Source organism: Colius striatus, chromosome Z (assembly GCF_028858725.1).
Source record: "Colius striatus isolate bColStr4 chromosome Z, bColStr4.1.hap1, whole genome shotgun sequence".
Taxonomy (NCBI): domain Eukaryota; kingdom Metazoa; phylum Chordata; class Aves; order Coliiformes; family Coliidae; genus Colius; species Colius striatus.
The window spans coordinates 86,864,484-86,884,821 of record NC_084790.1 but is presented as its reverse complement, the minus strand read 5'-3'; the positions used below and the strand labels follow the sequence as shown (position 1 = coordinate 86,884,821).

The 20,338-nt window shown below is 44.8% G+C and overlaps 1 protein-coding gene across 1 annotated transcript in view; it reads right to left on the bottom strand.

Annotated features, from left to right (window-relative positions):
* The window catches only part of DCC (DCC netrin 1 receptor), a 550,939-nt gene that overhangs the window by 14,898 nt on the left and 515,703 nt on the right, over nucleotides 1–20,338 (bottom strand). Inside the window, exons 26-29 of the mRNA XM_062018865.1 lie at nucleotides 18,098–18,324; nucleotides 14,877–14,993; nucleotides 9,803–9,958; nucleotides 61–273 (exon numbers count right to left, since the gene is read on the bottom strand). Coding sequence (XP_061874849.1) covers nucleotides 61–273; nucleotides 9,803–9,958; nucleotides 14,877–14,993; nucleotides 18,098–18,324 — 713 coding nt within the window. The remainder of the gene's footprint in view (nucleotides 1–60; nucleotides 274–9,802; nucleotides 9,959–14,876; nucleotides 14,994–18,097; nucleotides 18,325–20,338) is intronic.

Below are 20,338 nucleotides of genomic sequence, written 5' to 3'. Positions count from 1 at the left end.
GAAAGCCAGTGGTTCAGAAGAGTGGTACCGGAGGCTTTTTTATCCCCCTGTCACTCTTACCTGTTTGAGACAGAAGTGGTGTGTAAGGGACTTTCGGCTCTATTGCACTCATGGGTGGAGGTAGCAAGGGGTTGGCAAAGCTGCGGAGAGGGTGAGTGGGGCGGACACAGGCGGTGGGGATGGTTCTGCTCGGGGCGTCCTCGTTGCTGGAGTGCTCGGGCTGCGTCTGTGGTAGCAAGGACGGCTGCTGTGGTGCTGGTCCTTCGCTAACAGCTGCCAGAGAGGAAAGAAAACCAAAACCAAAGGACTATTACAGAGGTTTTTCCTTATGTCCCATCTCCTGCTTTGATGGCAATTGTCACAGAAGGGGCAGCATCAGTCTCCACCCTCCAAGAAGGCGCAGGAACAGTGTAAACAGTTCTATCAAGAGTTATTGACAGGTAAATTAAAAAGCAGATGTTCCTCAGAGTGGCCGTGTGTTGTTTGAAGCTCAAAACATCTTCCCTCAAAAAAAAAAGCCAACAAAACAAGCATTATATTTTTATCTCCTTCTCTCTGTCTTTCCTCTCTATGGGCTTTTGAATATTAAAAATCAATAAACACATAAATACACCATGTGGAGACTGAAGCAAGCTCCAACTATGGAAACTCATTATGTTCAGCGTGTTCTAGTCATAGTAGAGAAAAGCTGGAGACAAAGAAAGGACTTAATTAATTTCCACATAACCAATCACCAATATTGTTCTTCCTTGAGGCAGCTGTAACATTTAGTGTGCCAAAGCAGTAGGTTGCTGTTTTGTTAGCCTAAATTCATAGTCCATTTTTCAGAGACTGAAATGTTCCATGTCATAAAAGAAAACTTCCCTGTGTTCTGCAGGGTTCCTTAAGAGAAGCTTTCAGTATCAACCTCTGTCGTGGACTTTCCATGCCAGAAGAGAGAAACACACAGCTGAAGTACTAATGAAAACTCTTCAACAAACAGAAAAGCCCTTCATTTCTACAGCCCTCCAGAAACCCACCTTGTACCCAAAATAAACTGCAAAATGATTATCACTGGCTTGAGAGTTGGGCACAGAGGAACCTGCTGAGGTTCAACAAGGACAAGGACAGAGTCCTGCAGCTGGGGAGGAACAACCCCCTGCCCCAGGCCAGGCTGGGGGTGACCTGCTGGAGAGCAGCTCTGCAGAGACAGACCTGGCAGTGCTGGCTGATAATAAACTGCCCATGATCCAGCAATGTGCCCTCATGGGCAAGAAGCCAACAGCAGCCTGGGGGCATCCAGCAGAGTGTGGGCAGCAGGGCCAGGGAGGTTCTGCTCCCCCTCTGCTCTGCCACATCTGCTGAGGCCTCATCTGGAGTCCTGTGTCCAGTTGTGGGCTCCTCAGCTCAAGAGCGACAGGGAACTGCTGCAGAGAGGCCAGTGCAGGGCCAGCAAGATGCTCAGGGCACTGGAGCATCTTCCTTGTGAGGAAAGGCTGCGGGACCTGGGGCTGTTTAGTCTGGAGGAGACTGAGGGGGAAGCTCATTAATATTGACAAATATCTCCCTGGTGGGTGTCAGGAGGTTGGGGCAGCACTTTTTTTGATGGTATCTAGCAGCAGGACAAGGGGTGATGGGATGAAGCTGGAACACAACCAGTTCCATCTAATCATAAGGACAAACTGTTTCAGTGTTTGAGTGAGGGAGCCCTGGCCCAGGCTGCCCAGGGAGGGTGTGGAGGCTCCTTCCTTGGAGGGCTTCAAGACCCACCTGGACACGTTCCTGTGTGACTTGATCTAGGTGGGACCTGCTTTGGCAGGATGTTGGACCAGATGATCTCTAAAGGTGCCTTCCAACGCCACCATTCTATGACTCTATGATTATGGTTGTGTAGGAGTTTTCAGGGTGTTATCTAATGTCTCCAGTACCACGAATGCAGGAAAAGGTAGTTTGTGCATTGAGTTCTTCTAAAACCTATCAGATGCAAAACCTTCTATTCATGTACTTTAAAATCAGAGTATCTTCTGTGGTGAGGAAGATGTGACATAGGAGAAGAGAAAGATAGAATAAGATGGCCAGAGGTGGGATGCGCACTCAAACATCCCGATGGCATTGACCGGATCTATGGCACCGCTCTTCACCCAGCCCTAACTCTTGGTCATGAGGAGAAACTCACTGCTGCTGTTTACACTGGGTCAAAATACTGCACCACGTTACTCAGATGTCAAGAAGTTTAAGAAACAGAGACAGGAAAAAGAATTCCAAAGGAAAAACCAAAACAGATTACTTTGCTCTTCTAAAGGAATTACAGTTGGAACAAACAATTGTTAAAGGTTTAAATCTTTAAAATCTCTTCCTGTCCACCACGCCTGCCACAACAAGCCAAACTGCTTAGGAATTAATTACCAAGGACTGATGAGCCCAAGCCTGCTGTGGTGCTTCATGGATAGCAGCAAGAGGTTCACTTCCCCATGCCACAGGGAGGACTCTGCAACTTCTATTCTGTTCCTTCTGCAGGGTGAGAATAAGATGATTGGACTGGAAACGCCATCTCACATCTTCTTTTCCACATCCTGCAGCATGAATGCTATTGAGACTGCCTGGGAGCTCGGATCCATTGTCTCTCCTGGGATCTCAGCTCCTGCCCCACTACTCCAAGGAACAGCAGCACTGGAGAAATTCCCCCCCTCTTAGTGAGACTGCCTGCAAGGTCTGACATTATTTGCAAATAGAATAGCAGAAAGAAGCAAACTGGTTAGAGAAGAGCCTGATCACAACAGGAACTTATTTAATTTGAGCATGCTGGTGTTGTCCAGTGTCTCCACAGTATCTGTGCCAGCCAGCGTGGCTCAGAGAACAACAGTTAATCACGCAGCTCGTGGCAGGAAACAGGAATCTAGGACGAGCTCAACCTTTCGCTGAAGAAAACAACCTTCCTGACACACAGATATCAGAATTAGTTATTATGCTGAGACCCAAAATGCTCCAGAGGATCTGGTCTCTTTCAAAGCCTGATGTAACAACCAGAACTCACTGTGCAAATAACATGCAATTACACAGCCAAGTCAAATCTCAAGGCATTTTATAATAATTAATGTCAAAGTATATAAGTAATTACAACCTACTAAGTGGCAAAACAATTTTGAAAGATGGAAATGAGGATTTCTCCTCATTTCCAAAGCCCTCTTGCTTGTTCCTATGGCAATACTGCAGACAGCCCTGGCAAAACTCAACACCACAGAAAGGAATCCAGCTACAGAATCAGACCCAGGTCAACATCACCGACAGTTTGTAAAAGTTCATTTGGCTGGGGCTCATTTTGCTTGTGTTCACCTTCAAAGCTCTTTGTGTTTTCGTACCATTGCCTTAGCTCTGCTTCCCTATTTCTCTCCTTGCCCTGTAGACTCCTATCTTTTCTTCTCTGAGGATGAGAACTCTCCTTAAGCCAGCCAGAGGCACTGAGGTTATTTGCAAGAGGGTAGAGCAGGGATAACAGTTTAGCTCATTCCACCCTCACTCACTGTCTACACCTTCAAGAAGACATCACAGCATGTTGCTGTTACAGGCTGCTATAGGCACTGGGCTCTTCACTCTGCCCTAGTCAAGGAAGACTCAAAATAACATGTGAGTCTCACAGAGGTACACATCTGAGGTTATGATGCTTTCTAGAGTAAGTCCTTGGTGAGGTCTTTGCTTCAAGCCTTTTTGTCTATGCTCTTAGCCTCGAAATGTCTTTTGATGTGTTTCCCAAAGCCTGAGCTTCCTGTGGAGCCCAGTGCTCTTCATTTTGTCCTCAAGGACAGCTTTTGTGGGAGGCTCTTGACCTGTTTGGAGAAACAAGTAAACCAGACACTTACTGTGAATGGCCATCAAATACCTTCTTGGTATTTTCTGCAGTGGCACTCTCAGATAACAGAGCTTTATCAGTTTTATCAGCCAACGTCAGCTTAACAGCCTCTGCATTAAAAGGCTATTAAATTACTGCTTTACTGTATGAGTATGTTTTACCTTAAAGATTTAGTTGTAAAATCTGGAGACCTACATAACCATTATTACATAAACGATTTCAGGCTATCCTGCAGCTATTACTGAAGAGAAAGGTGTGATGACTCTATTAAAATTAGAAGCTGGAGCTGGGATTTAAATATTGAAGGTAAGTGGTCTAATGAAGGTGCTTCATGCTTGAGAAGACTTTTTTGTGTTTTTTTTTTTCCTAAAATAAGATGTACATGCTTGCAAACATAATGAGAACCATTAATTTGCAATTCACTCAAGTCCCCAAAGGAAGAGAGGATGGATTGTTTACTTGTAGGATGGATGAAGACGAGCACATTGCTACTGCTGCCTACATCACCTACATCAATCCCCTGCCTAGCAGCCAGCTGGGCAAATCTCCTTCATGCATCTCAACACAAGTGACCACGGATTATGATTATTTCTACTCATCCAATTATTACATCTATTACATCTGGGGGCATCAAGAAGAGTGTGTCCAGCAACTTGAGGGAGGTTCTGCTCCCCCTCTGCTCTGCCCTGCTGAGGCCTCATCTGGAGTCCTGTGTCCAGTTCTGGGCTCCCCAGCTCCAGAGAGACAGGGAACTGCTGCAGAGAGGCCAGTGCAGGGCCAGCAAGATGATCAGGGCACTGGAGCAACTTCCCCATGAGGAAAGCCTGTGGGATCTGGGGCTGTTTAGTCTGGAGGAGAGGAGATTGAGGGGGAATCTCATTTCTATTGACAAATATCTCAATAGTGGGTGTCAGGAGGTTGGGGCAGCACTTTTTCTGATGGTATCTAAGAACAGGACAAGGGGTGATGGGATGAAGCTGGAACACAAACAGTTCCATTGAAACATCAGGACAAACTGTTTGAGTGTTTCAGTGAGGGAGCCCTGGCCCAGGCTGCCCAGGGAGGGTGTGGAGGCTCCTTCCTTGGAGGGCTTCAAGACCCACCTGGACACGTTCCTGTGTGACCTTATCTAGGTGGGACCTGCTTCTGCAGGGGAGTTGGACTGGATGATCTCTAAAGGTGTCTTTGAACCCCTACCATTGTATGATTACCTTATTGTTTTAACAGAAAGCAGACTCCCAATTGAGCTTTAAGATGGAGCAGGCAACACCATGCTGCATTCCAGTTGAGATGTTTTTCACTTTTGAATCTGCCAAAATATTTTGCCAGAGCAAAGAAATTCTATGCTATGTATGAAGATTCACTCTAGAGCCCAGCAAAACCAAATAGGGTCTCCTTGCTTTGAAGAAACCTTGGATACAGCCCTATCTGCATATATGTGAGGAAACATTAATAATAAATGTCCTTTGAACTCCAATAGCCACAGACTCTGACTAACAAACGGAATAATAAGTTTCTGAAGCAAAGTCTTTTTATCTTTTCTGTGCCTTTGCATGTTTGTTGGTTGGTACAATGCTGTTAATGGATTTAGGTATCTGAATGTATTTTTAGATGGTGCAACTTCTATTAAGAAGTAACCTGCCTGGACACGTTCCTGTGTGACCTGATATAGGTGACCCTGCTTCTGCAGGGGGTTGGACTAGATGATCTCTAAAGGTCCCTTCCAACCCCTACCATTCTATGATTCTATGATTCTATGATTCTATTCCCTCTTGGATTTGTAGCTATTGTCTGTTCCATAGTCTGAGGTGGCAACGAAAACAATACAGATTGAAAATAAAAGGTAATAATGATTCAAAGCGTGTGATGGTAGATAGGGACTCAAAATGACTGAACTTTATCCCATGTCTAATGACTTCCTGTGTGTTTTTCAGGTTGTGTATCTCAACAATGCCTCACTTCTGTTGGGATCTTTGGTTGTTACTGTAGCACAAACAGTAACACGTTTACAGTGTGTTTATTGTCAGGTTACTACTCTGGGTCAACTTTAGGTGGTATCTCAAAAGCTATTCTTCAGAAACGCTTTTAAAACACTGTTAAAGCTGAATCATGGGAAGATGGCAGAATCATTTAAAAATGAAATGTGGTTAAATGCAAAGAATCATGTCCTGCACAAATTGCTCTGCTGATGGTTCTGCTTCTAGACGAGAACGAGGGACGTGAAGGGCTAAGCAGGACCTTACAACTCTAGTACAGCTCTCATCTCACTTCTGTGAGATGTTGCAACTCTTGCTGAACTCAAAACAGAATGTTGAATAAAAATGACCATTTCCATTATGTCCAGAGTGCAGTTTCTAAGGTAGAAGGGATTTAAGATTTGCAGCTGGATGAGCTCACTGTTCACAGCCAGAAAGTCAGCTCGAAGAACATCTCACTCTAACAGTGCACATAAAGTTATCTCCATCCTATGACACTTTTCTGTTAAGAGAATTGTTCTTCTGGTTTACACAAATTTCAATCTTTCCTTGTCATACTGGAAAATAATTTCTCTTCACTTTTTAAAAACCAATTTTTCTGAACATATTCAAGTTCTCATCATGTAGATTATTAAGGTAATGCTAAAAACGGTGCTGTTGGACCACTTGTAGTCTTTAGGATTGGCTTGAAGAAAAGCACTCTGCCTCCCTTAAATATGTGATCAGGATGGGAACACAGTCTGTTTATGCTGACCAGCATTTGTATGGGGCATGGGGCCACTTCAGTACCTTCCAAGTGGGAGATGGTTACTTCCATCTCTCTTCTTTTTCTCCTAGTAACCAAGATAGCTCAGCATGACCAGTAGTTGGAGGGGGAGGGAAAAAGAGCATCTTCTTCCCTTTGTAAGACATAGCCAACTAGGCATGTCACCATCTTCTCCTACCTGTCTTGATAAAATTGTAAGCAGCAGGTGTGACAGAGCTCAAGAGGAGCCTGGAGGAGAAGGTAAGGCATGGGAAGGATTGTTGATCAGACAACAAGCACTTTATTATAGCTCAGACATGTTTTCTGTCTGGAAAAACCTGATATTTAGCAGTTTTACGGCTGGTAGTGTCATCTGCAGTAGCCAAACAGGCAAGACAGCTTATTATTCAAGCTCTAGCTGGGGTCTGACTCTCCATTTGTTTTTTTTTTCAACTCCCTCTTCAGCAGAACATTTGTCCTAAAGATAAGTTGCAGCACTCAAATCTCCGGGTCAATGGAAAAGGCCTTCAGAAGCAGAAGAAGGTGTTCAGGCATCGCCTGTACAGCAGGATGCTGAGCAACACCCTGGCTAATGGCACGGCGTATGATTTATTCAGGGATTGCTACATCTTGATCAATAGGGTGCTCGGTCATGCAGCACTGCAGGTAGGCTCTGTCTCAGAGGAATTATTGCTGGGTATATTTCTTTTTCAGACACAGCAGTAATTGGTCAAGTATCAAGCAGTCTTTTTTTTCACTGAGGGGTAAAACACACACACACACACACACACACACACAAAAGCTTTATGCATTGTCTTTACAGCCTCTTTGACTACTTGTTGCTCTCAACTGCACAACTGCAGTAAGAAAACAGCCAAACATAAACAAACTCAAAGCCTTAAGAGTGATTTCGTTGCTTTATCCCCCATTCTCTGCTGCGGCGAGATGGGAGGTGAGGCAATGGGAGGGGAGCAACAAACAAAGCAGCTGCATTTCAGTCGGATGAGCTGGAGATTGACTGCTCTTCCAGATGGGCTGACACCGTCAGCGCTGGCACTCGGCAGCAACGGCACTGGCACTGGGAAAGGCTTCAGGCATCATATTAGAAATAAACTTTTATGTCCCTTCAATCCTCCCTGGGTTGAAAAAGTAACGAACGCTGCCATTATATAAACCTAGCAAACTGCTTGGCTGGTTCTGACAGTGTCAAGTGTCAACAGAAAACAAACACTATCTCCACGTCCCTTTCTGTGCCTTCACTTCACTGCCGTGGCGGTGAAGACGTAAGGCACAGCGAAGGAAAACTGCATGTGGAGGTATTTTGTATGATGTGAGAGCTTTGGAAGTCAAAGCACAGCTGCAGGAGCTGTAACAGGTTGTCATTGTACCCTGTAACAGGCTTAGATAGCATTGGAAATACCACACGGTCTCCACTGCTTGTGCTCTTTCAAGGCACATCAGGTCTTCTGAATAACTAAAGCTGTTTTGAGTTCAGCCTTCTTGCAGAACACTTTGGTGTGTTTGCAGTCCTCTGGTCAGCTGTCAAGTGTGCCACATTTGAGAGGCTGGAGTAAACCCATACCCTTCTACACACAGCTTCCCTCAGGAACTGCCATTGCATCCAATGGCATCTCAAAGACGTTCCTCTTTTTGAAAGTGTCATCTCCAGGCTACACACATCTAAATCCAGTGGCTGGTTCAGGCAGAAACTGAATGCACGTGGTGATTTTGGGGGTTGTGACTGATGTGCCTCTCAGCAATTGTGTCCCAGCCCCCACTCTGTATGGTATTCACCAGCTGCCTGCATCTCAGAGGCATCAGCAAAACTAGGGAAACCTCCCTCCCTCCTACAGCTGGATTTTAGATCTGAGGGCTGCAGATGTTCACGTCTTTTATGAGCTGGTCGAGATGATGACAGCTGAGCAAACAATACAGACTTCAACAGGGTTTTTTTCTTCCATCTCCATGAGCAGGCACAGGGTAGTTACATTTCTTTTTATTCCCTGACATCTAATGTACGTCAAGCAAGGAACCAAATTGACTTTGTTTCTGTGCATTGTATTTGTGGCAGGTTTGGTATTAATTTAAGCAGCAGATCAAAAACCCGACTATGCCAGCAAGGTCCTCCAGAGGAAATTGTCATCTAGCTGTGAAGAGTCCTTAGCAACCACACTGAAGATGGGGGAATGGCATTAGGGTAATGACCAAGACATCTAAACCCACCTTTTACCTACAGTCCCACCACTGCATTTCAATCACCTGTCCCCAAAGACCTGTTTGAACTGACTGAAAGCAACAATCAAACAGGAGGAAAAAAATCAGTCATTTCAAGATGAGTTCCCCGTGGACCTGCAGCACAGGCGCTCTGTGATGTGAGGGAAAAACGCACGCAGTAGATTGACATTAATCTGTCAATAACTCAGGCTTGATATGCAGTAGAGTTAAAGGAGAACTGTAAGAAAATATGAGCCCTCCAAGTATAATTAATATGCCAGAGCATGCTTGTTAGGCTTGAACAAAGAACAGATGGCTGCTGGTGAGACAGAGGCTCATGAGTAAGTTGTGAAGGTGAGGCCGTGGGCTCGGGTTCCTTCCCCTCAGATCACGATACAATGAAAAATGGTTATGGCAACAGACAAAACACAAATCTGTTACTGCAGAGGAGCGTATATGAATATAGAGCTCACTCTAGAGAAGAGACAAGCGATGTGAGACGGGACGACGGTATCCACACGTATAAAAGGATCTGCAAAAGGAAGCAAATAAACTGTTCTGTGTGCCCGCTATAATTGAACCAGGAAGGAGTGGGCTTAGATTTCAGCAAGTTAGATGTTAAAGAAAGTGTTTCTGGAAGTGAGGGAGGATAAGCCTGGGAAGACACTGTGTGGAGAGGTCGTGTAAGTGCTATCAAGGATTATTTTAATGAGTGATGATACTAGATTCTGCCTTGGGATGAAGAAGAGCTCTTGAAGCCTGCATTTTTTCTGGGAATATCCTTATGAATAAACCAAAGGAAATTAAACCACAGTGAAATGACTGACAGATAGTAACAGGCTGGAAATTGCCACTGGAGCTGCTGATGGAGCAAAGGCTGCCCAGAGCCAGTTTCTTTGACCAGGCTGGACTCATCCTGGCTCTAAAAAACAAAAGTGTACCACCATTTGCATTGGTTAAAGCTTATACAGCCCAGTGATAGAAAGCAAGTTCTTTCCAAGCACTTCATAGCAAAGAGCAGAAGAAAAGCACTTTACTGACTTCTTCCTGCTCCAAAGGTCCTGTCCACGGAGAGAGTCGGGAAGGGCACTGTCCGAAGGGTGAACTGTGGGTGAGGGTATCCGCAGGTCGGGGACGGCAGGATCCCGGGGTACTGGGCACTTTCTAGTGTTGGCACTGGAATGGCACTGACCACAGCTAAAAGGAAAGAAGGAAAGAGATATGAAATCAGTGCTTTCAGAAATAATTTTTGTCATAAAAAGTCCTTAAAGAGTCAGTAGGGAACCAGAAAAAACCCAAGTTTCCCGAGCAAAGTACCCAAAGAGGCAGTATAATATGTGCCTCTGCCCACAGAAGTCATCTCTGTATACAGAAATATGCCTCTTTGGTATACACTGGACAATTGCAAATGCAGTCTGCTCTTACCTATCTGCAAAATTCAATAGCTTTTTGTCTGTGCTCCAGCTATCTGGCCACGTTTTGGAATCACATAATCTGAAGGGCTGGGAGGGACCTGGAAAGCTCATCCAGTGCAACCCCCTGCCAGAGCAGCACCACCTAGAGCAGGGCACACAGGGACTCATCCAGCTGGGGTTGAATGTCTCCAGAGAAGGAGACTCCACAGCACATCTGGGCAACCCCTGCCAGTGCTCCCTCACCTCAACAGGGAACAAGTTCTGCCTTGTGTTTCTTTGGAGCCTCTTCTGTTCCAGCTTGTGCCCATTGCTCCTTGTCCTGTCATTGCCCATCACTGAGCACAGCCTGGCTCCAGCCTCCTGACACTCACCCTTGATGCATTTGTAACATGAATGACCTCACCCCTTAGGCTCCGCCAAGCTGCAGAGCCCCAGCTCCCTCAGCCTTTCATCACAAGGCAGATGCTCCTCTCCATCATCTCTATGTCCCTGCACTGAACTCTCTCCAGCAGCTCCCTGTCCTTCTGCAACTGAGGGGACACAATATTCCAGATCTGGTGTTCCCAGTGCAGAGCAAAGGGGGAGCAGAGCCTCTCTCCACCTACTGCCCACAGCCCTTCTCATCCACCCCAGGATGCCATTGGCCTTCCTCCCCATGAGGGCAAGTTGCTGGCTCATGCTCATCCTGCTGCCCAGCAGCACTCCCAGGTCCCTTTCCCCTGTACTCCTAAGAGTTCATTCCTTGGGAAGGAGCTTTATACTCCTTGACAGAAAAAAAACCAAAACAAAAACAAAACAAAAGAAAAAAAAAGGAGAGAGAAGGAATAGTTTGAGCAATATCTGGGCATCATTTCCCACTTGGGAATATCCATGCCTGTAGGAAACATTGGGTGAGATGTGCCACTAAACCAGTAGCTAAGTCTGAAGTCGAATGTGAGTTCTGGAGCCAAATTAAAGTGAAATGCTACGATTTGAAACCAGGGATCAGAGTGTGATGAATTCAGGCTTTTCTGTGACTTGTCTCCTTTATTTTCAACAGTCAGCACTTGAAAAGGGGGTGATAAGAATGCTTTACAAATCATAAATTGCTTTGCAGCTTTTAAGACAAACTTGGAAACTCTCATTAAAGTTTTGCCCAGCTAAACAAATAACCAGAGGTTTTTGGCTCATTGATGATAAGGTTTGGCTTATCTAGCACCTTTCACACACACAGGAATTATAAACAATGCTGTAAACTTTAAGATAGTCATTAAAATCACTTCTAGCTCCTACTACATCCATTACACAGAGTGGCGAGCTGGGCTACCTGCCCAAGGTCACACAACAAGCTATGATGGTGCCAAGGCTTTACGAGGGTATTTTTAAGGACAAGGTTTCCAACAAGACAACGCTGTGATTCCGGAGGTAACAAGGTGATTTGAGCTTCAGAGTCACCCAGGTTCAGCTGGCCCACTCTTAGAAGAGAATTTCCCACTACTCAGACATTTCGTTTTGCCTGTGTAAGACACTTTTATTGACAACATTTATAACGCTGCTGCTAGGGTGAGAAACAGCACTCTTTATTGGATCCTATTAAAGAACAACTTGTTTTTCAGAGTCCATTCCTTCATTTCTTTTTAGGGTGTGGGTACCTAGCGCTTTCATTTGTAAAGTAAGACAGGATTACCATTCATTGCAGTGCTCTGTTGCAGAGAGGCTGGAGAAATGGTAACACCAAACATTTTCAATAAGTCTTTGCAATTTCAAGCAGATGTGACAACAAATCTGTCCTGTCATAGCCCGTCAGAGATTGAATTTGCACTTAATATTGATATACTAAGACACTGAAAACAGAAATTCCCTGATCAAATCACAGAGCTCCCTAAACACTGGTCTGCATTTGAAATGTACTGTGTCATGTAAAGGAACAAGCAAGCAGCACCCAAGGACAGCTCACGGGAATGACAAAGTAGGGCGGGTTGAATTGTGTGCCAGCACTCCAGAGGCTACCAAAGCAACTGAGTCGTTGTGTTCATATTTCCCTGAAAAAATAGAGAAACGGTTGCGATTTTCTGCAGTTTTAGGGAGAGGGAATGAACTGGAGAAAAAAATAGCCAACCCTCTCTGCAAAACGGCAGAAAACTCTCCAAACTGATTTACTCTGTGAGCATCTTGTTCCTCCTCTTCCAGAAGGAAATAACACAACCAGAAAACAGATGAATCGCAGCTACAGTCCTCGAGTATGATACCTTGTAGAGGCTTTCACACTTAATTTTGTCTGTAAAAACACTCCTCTCCACACAACAGCTACCTGTGGTTGCCTGTATATCAGCAGCATTAGAGCCATCAAAGATATCACTGAAACCTTATCAAATTCATCTAGTCTACGCTCCTTCCACTTCAGTAAGCAAAAGCGTGTTGCAGAGTATGTTCCTTCTCAAAGACTGCAAATACTGATTACTGAGATGAGCGTGAATACTTCCAAATTTGGCATTTAACAATTAAGAGTACGTGTTTTTTGCTTCAGAATTACAGTGTTGAAGAATCAATCTGTTTAATTGCTCACTGCTGACAATTCCTTTCAGCATCAGGCAAACGGAGAGAAATTAATTAAAACATCTAATCTGACAAAGCCTCAATTTTATCTTCTGAGGGAAAAAAAAAATCCCCTATATTTGGCATAACTCAGCCTGCACAAATGTACAAATAAGACTTCTATAAATCCGAGTTTAATTATTTGCAAACAATCATAACACGCCGTCGCTGCGGGTTAGATTGATACTGTTGGAAATAGATACACATGGAAAAGAGGACATCTCTCATCAAAGTGCATCATTTGGCTGGAAAAACTACACAAGTGTAAGGGCACTTTCATCTGTGCTCTATGGAACAGTGTTAACTTGACTTCTACTTAACTGACGCTGCTATTGACCCATCGTAATTACAATTCATTTGGTTCTGATCTTGCTTACACCACTCCAAGTCTATCCGTTTCCTTGGACTGCTGCCTTCCTTCAACCCAGGAGGAATCCCACTCAAGAAGAGGGAAAATTGCCTGATTGTGAGATTTAGTGTGATGGGAATATTTTGCAAGACCCAGATGACTGGTGTAAGAGCTTTCTCTGTCTCAACCCAAAGGTCTATCCTGCAGATCACAAAGAAAGTAGAGGCTGAAATATTTCCACTATGGTGATATTTCCATCCCCAAGGTGTGAAGAACAGGAACTCAGTCTTTCCCTGGGCACCTGTGGTTTATCCTTGGGTATTGAGGCTGAGCAGCATGACCTGAATTGCACCCATAATGAGCACAAATTAAGGGAAGCAATATTGACTCCTGCTAGGTAATTTACTGAACAAAGCCATGATAGGTTATTCTCTCTCCTTCATTTGGCTCCTACATAATTTGTGATGTGCCCTTCTACAAAGGAACCTAAAAATAGGCACCTACATTTAACCATCACAGATAAAAGATGTTTTGTGATGAAACAGATTTAATTACAGCATCATAGAATGGTTTGAGTTGGAAGAGACCTTGAATCTCATCTGGTTCCAGCCCCTTGCCATGGGCAGGGACACCTTCCACTAGCCCAGGTTGCTCCCAGCCCCATTCAACCTGCTCTTGGACATTGCCAGTGATGGGGCAGCCACAGCATCTCTGGACAGGCTGTGCCAGGGCCTCACCACCTTCACCCTCACAGAGAACTTCTTCCTCAGGTCTCATCTAAATCTCCTCTCTTTCAGTTTAAAGCCATTACCCCTTGTCCTGTCCCTACATGTTCTTGCAAAAAGTCTCTCATCTTTTTTTCTTACTGTTTACACAGATGTACCAATTCCTACAGATTTTTGATTGGACCTGTTTTGTGATGTCAAAGGTAGAACTTCCAGATGAAAGCTGGGACCTACCAAGAGACTGATTAGAGGAAAGGTGGAGATCCAAAGTCTTATCCTCCTCCAGGAACTTTGCCAATGCCAAACTCTCTCTCTCCAGTGCCTGCAGTTTCTCATCCTTTTCCTTTACTCAGATGTGAAACAAGGTCACTTCAGAATCTGCAGGATGGGAGAACCTATCTAATGCTCTCCAACCTTCCTGTCTTTCTTTTGACCTTGCTGCCATGAAAAAAGGTTCACTTCAACTATGAAATTCACTCAATGATAAACACTCTGTGGTCACTAAAATGTAACAGCTATTAAAAACATTTCTTCTCCTCATTTACTTAGTTTTATAAAAGAGCTCCTTCTTATTAAATAAACATGTAATGCAGTGGCAACCTACTGTAAACAGAAGAAAACATAGCAGAAACTGTGACAATGTCATCTGATTGCAATTACTGATAATAATAATACCACAATTTATGTGTGTGTGTGTGTTTTGCAAAAGCCTCTGTCTGGTAGCTTGAACTCTTTCCCTTGTTTATAGTAGGGAGATAGAGGGGTTGACCCAGCACTATCCATCAGTAAAAACGGAAATCACGAGTTTTTAGGCTTAGCCTAGGCTGGGTCTAGCTGAATTCTCTCTCTGCAGTTTTTCCATGAATGCCTTGTGAAGCCCTGCCAAGCATCTTGGCAGTTTCTGGGGTATTTTAGATAAAGAAAACATTACTGACTCTGTTTGACTTCCTGAGGCACGTTTAGGTCATATTTAAAAGATCAGATGAGAACTTCAAAGGGGTGAGCACGGCTTGGGGTGCAGAATGGGGCTAGGGGAAGGTCCTGGTACTCACAAGGGTTGCTTGGCTGGGAGTCCATGGGGATCATGAGCTTGGCACGGGTGGCTCTGCGGGCAGCAAGTGAACGCTCTAACGTGGACATGCTGCTCCCAACATCTTCTGTCTCAGGACCTGCAGAAGAACAACACAGCACCTCAGTGGAAAATGTAAACGAATGTTTCGCTTCATCCTGTATCCAGCAGAAAGGTCAATAGGGGTTTTTTTTAACCATCTGTTAAACACCATCACCTGCAAAGCGCTGCACAGACTATTTTGGCTGCCTTTTCTGAATAAAATTGCTGTTGGTGTTTTTCTGTGTGAGAATGTAGATATCTAAATGGATATCTAGATATCTATTTTCTTTGGAAAATCCCATTCACTTCACAAAAATATGACACTTTCCTTGTAACTTCCCTGTTATCAACTTACTTTGGAATTCAAGTAGCAAGGCTAAAAGAAAAAAGAAGTCATAAATTCAGGTACTTAATAAACCCAACAGCCAAAAGTTTGTCTTTTAAACACATCCGAAGGATGAAAACAACCTTCCTCATCAAGTCCTATGTTCTGGAGGTCCAGTAATTCATAGTGGCTCTTTCAGCCTGTGCATCTTGGGGTTTTTTTCTACAGAAATCATAGCAAGGTAAAGTCGTCCTTGGATCTTCCCCTTCTTTGGTCCTGGATCACAGCTAGCCCATCTCAAACAGAGAGCTGAGACACATTGCCTAATGTCTAATCCAATTCAAAATTGTCCTAGCAACTATAGAAATGAGATATTCTGTTTAGGTATTGAACTACAGACACTCTAATTTAATCACATCAGTGGAGGATATTTCAAGCATTCAAAAAATCTAGAGAACACATTTGTCAGAGGGAAAGTGTGCTTGGAACTGGGTATTTGGTGGAGTGAATTGCAAGGGAATAAAAGCTCTATTTCTCTCTTCATACCTTGCCTCACACAAACCTTATATTTATGTTACTTTTGCTATTTTAATAAACCACAGATGAAATCTGCTTAATGCTGTCATACAGGTAAGCTCAATACCCACTCAGACTATTCATCTCTGATGTACCCAAGCAAACACATCATCTCTAAAAATAGAAGAAAGAGAAGATTTGCCTGAAAAAAATACTTTTCTTTTGCCAAATCACTATTCTCTGAATTGCAGGACTGAAATGCCAAGTCCCCTATTGATGGTCATTCAAAGACCTAATTGCCAGGGAAAAAGCCAGGGACGGTATTTCTGAGCTGTGCAGCACAGAATGAGAAGAAACATAAAGGCATTTATTTACGGGCCAGGGCATTTGCACATAAAATATCTAGCCCAGCCTTTGTCATTAACTTGCTCAAGTGCTGTGATGACTTCCTACCATGCACTCAATTGCAAGCTCTCTCATTGATCTTTCTGGGCCCTGGATCAGTTCTCCTGATCATCAGCAATCTGTTTAGGCAGAGGGCATCTTCTGGTTATGTTTTCCCAATATCTAATTTAACAGAGACCTTTGCAATAAACCCAAGAGAAACCCTTTTCACAATTACTTTCTCAGCCATAAATGATCACCCCAAACCACAAAGTCAGACAAAGACAACTGGAACCATTTAGAAATGTGAAAACTGCTCCTTTCTAACTTTCCTTGCCCTGAAAGAACGAGAGCTGCAGAGGCATCTGAAAAAGTCATCTTAATTATTTACAGCCCCAGCTGATAACTCTGGAATTATTCTGCTCCATCACCCACAAGCAATGAGTTTTCTCAGTCTCCCTGGCCCAAATTCTGCTCCTGGTGATCCTGCTCACCTTCTTCCCAATCATGCTCTCCTCCTGCTCTACTCTTCATTTCGTATTTCCCCACTTACTTCCCCATGACTCCCTCATCCTTATCATGACATGTAATTTGATAACATTTCACTGCCAGTTGAATCTCTGAACTTAAAAAACAGATTAGAATGGTGTAAAAGACCAAAACTGATGGGTTTTCCCCTAATCTGAAAGCACTGCAAAAACCACCCAAGGACATCTCTCTCAGTATCCATAGCAGAGCTGCCCACTCTTCCCATCTCCTCCTGGATCTTGCTAAGCTTCACCCTCTGTTAGAGACTCCACTTGCTGAGCAAAGGTCACTAACCAGCAGTGTCAAATTAACTTAAAGAAAATTTACACACTGCTGGTGGAGAAAAAGAAAACACTGGAGTATGTGGGAGGGGGTTGGACTATGTGATCTTTAAATGTCCTTTCTGAGCCAAATCATTCTATGTTTCTGTGACTCTTATTTCCCCAAATCTACAAGTGCACTCTTAGTAAGTTTGCAGAAGACACCAAGCTGGGTGAAAGTGTACAATCTGCCTGAGGGTAGGGAAGCACTACAGAGAGATCTAGACAGGCTGGATGGCTGGGCCAAGGCCAGTGCCATGAGTGTCAATAAGGCCAAGGGCCAGGGCCTGCCCTTGGGCCACAACAACCCCCAGCAGCGCTACAGGCCTGGGGAGGAGTGACTGGAAGCTGCCAGGCACAGAGGGACCTGCCAGTGTCGGGTGGCAGCGGCTCAACAGGAGCCAGCAGCGTGCCCAGGGGGGCAAGAAGGCCAAGGGCAGCCTGGCCTGCAGCAGGAACAGTGTTGGCAGCAGGAGCAGGGAGCTGATCATTGCCCTGGACTCGGCTTTGGGGAGGCTGCACCTCCACTACTGTGCCCAGTTCTGGGCCCCTCTCTACAAGGACATGGAGCTGCTGGAGAGGATCCAGAGGCAGCTCCAAGCTGGGAAAGCATTTGGAGCACATCTGCTGTGAGGAAGGGCTGAGGGATCTGGGGCTGTTGAGCCTGGAGAAAAGAAGGCTCAGGGGAGACCTTCTCACTCCCTACAACTACCTGAAAGGCAGCTGTACCCAGGTGGGGTTGGTCTGTTCTCCCCAGTGACAAGCAACAGCACAAGAGGAAACGGCCTCAAGTGTCGCCAGGGGAGGTTCAGGCTGGATGTGAGGAGGAATTTCTTTGGTGCCAGGGCTGTCAGGCATTGGAAGGGGCTGCCCAGGGAGGTGCTGGAGTCACCATCCCTGGAGGGGTTTCAGAGCCAGATAGGTGTTGCCCTGAGGGAAATGGGCTGGTGGTTAATAGGGCTGGGACAGAGGCTGCACTCCATGAGCTGAAAGGTCTCTGCCAGCTGAAACCATTCTGTGATTCTATGAATCCTATCATTGTATGAGATCCAGGCAATTCCTGTCTCTCCTGCCCTCGGAGCCCCTCACCAGGCTGTGGGGTGCTCTTGCTGCCCAGTTGTGTTTCTGACTGGCTGTGGCTGACGGGGGTGATGTCCTGGCAGCTCTGCATTGGGGAGTCCCTTCCTGCAGGGTCTGAGACTGTCGGCTTCTCAATGTTCTTCATTTCCATCTCCTCGTGATGTATCCACAGATCTGGGGGTCTCAGATCCTTCTGGCTGCCCTTCCTTTTCCCGGCGCTGTGGGTTGCACGTTTCCTGCAGAAAAGAAAGATCAAAACTGTCACATAAGAACATTTTTCTCCTTTATAAGACCAAAAAAGTGATGTCTCCTCATTGGTGTCTTCCTATGGAACCCCTCTGGCCATGTCCTTCAACAGACAGCAGTTATCTTGATGTGGTCCTGTGCTTCCTGGAGTCTGCTCCAGGGATTGGCTTGGGGCTGAGAAGAGTGGGTCGTTTTTTGAACCCCTTGATGCAGAAATTGGATAAAACTACTCTCCCTGGAAGAGAAGGGAAATGCCTGATGTCATTTCAGGAAGAAATGGAGTGCCTGCTTCTAAACACAGGGACTGAAAACTGCTGAGCCCACTTCTGCCAAGCTATGCACAGCTTACACCTTCCCTGACTATGTGCAGCATATGTTGTATTTCTTTAATGTACATTGGAGCAGTAGTTTTGCTACAGAAAAGCTTAGAAATCCAGGGTGGCATTTCCCAGAGCAACATTAAGCCTTCATGCACAAGTATTACAATGTGTTCTCATGCCAGTGAGCACTCGTGTCACGAGAGGATGATGGCAGTGCTCTGCTGCTCTCTGACTTCCACCTCCTTTCAAATACACAGGCTATTTGTAACAAAATGTATGTTTTCTTTTCCTGTTCCCAAGAGAAGATGCACTCCTTAAATGTAGAGCCCTAATTTACAGTTGTAGAGAAAGCCTTATCAGAAATATATCACTTTAAATAACTCTGAAAGAACACTTTTCCTGTGGTTATTGTTAGGGTTTTTTTTTTTCTCTCAATGATCCAAAAGTATCTTTACTTTTGTTTGGTTTTTTTTCCCCTTTGTACATCCCAAAGTGCTCTGTGAAAGCAATATTGCTGTTCCAAGTGGAAAAGGAGAAATATTTGCGATACACAAAAAGCTTCAGGCAAACGTTTTCAAATTTGTGTGCACTTTTAGGTAACAAAAAGGAGAAAACCTCAGTTTTCAGGGGCACTGAGTGCTTGCAGCTACTCATGACTCTCATCGTCTGTTCACCCCAAAACACCACAGTGCATCTCCTGAAAGGAAGGCTCTTCCCTGAACCCACAGAAAGCAATGCAAAACGTCCTCCCGGCCTCACCAGGGCTCACAAGGGCTCACATCATCAGTGCAGGTGTGCTCAGAGCACTGCCCTTCCACCACACGCTGCAAGCTGTATGGTGAAAGGTTGGTGTGGGGTTACTTCACCAGAAAAAAAAACCCTCACAAACACAAACCAAAAAAAAAAAAGCTCGAGGAAAATCTGAACTTAAAGAAACTCCAACGGTTTGAATCAATTCCTGCTCTTTGCTACCTTTTCTCAGCCTGGTCTAGAGAGCAAGAGATCTGTGTTACATTTTGCTTTCAGGAGAAGGAACAAACACATCTGTAATTTAAGGTGTCAGTGAGGACACAGCCCTAACTCATGCCCAGAAGCTGATGGCAACGACATTCCACTTCAGCAAAAATATCCCAGTCCTCAAACTGCCACCCTTGAAGGCAGAAATTGTTGTAGGTTCTTTGACTGGTCAGTACTCCAAAAGCTCTTCATGGATCAAAAGATGGAGTCACCATCCCTGGAGGTGTTTAAGAGATGGGTGGGTGTTGCACTGAGGGCAATGGGCTGGTGGCTGATAGGGCTGGGACAGAGGCTGCACTCCATGAGCTTAAAGGTCTCTCCCTGATGAAACCATTCTGTGATTCTACGATTCTATGACAAAGGCTGGACTTGACGAGCTTAAAGGTCTCTTCCAGCCAAAATGATTCTATAATTCTCTGGTGGAGGGGATGAGGCTGAGGCTGTGCAGAGATTTTTGTTTGTAGCCCACAGAAGTAGGAGTGTGGGCTTGTGGTTGAAATTATTTCCTGTGTTTAGTCTGTTACTTGCTAAATGCCAAAACTTCACAATTTAAAACAACAGTGTTTCAAACAGCAGGAATAAAGAACATGGATTGAAGACAGCCCTTTAATACCTTCTTGCACAGACCCTAGTACCGTCCTGATTAACACCTACGAGAATAATTACG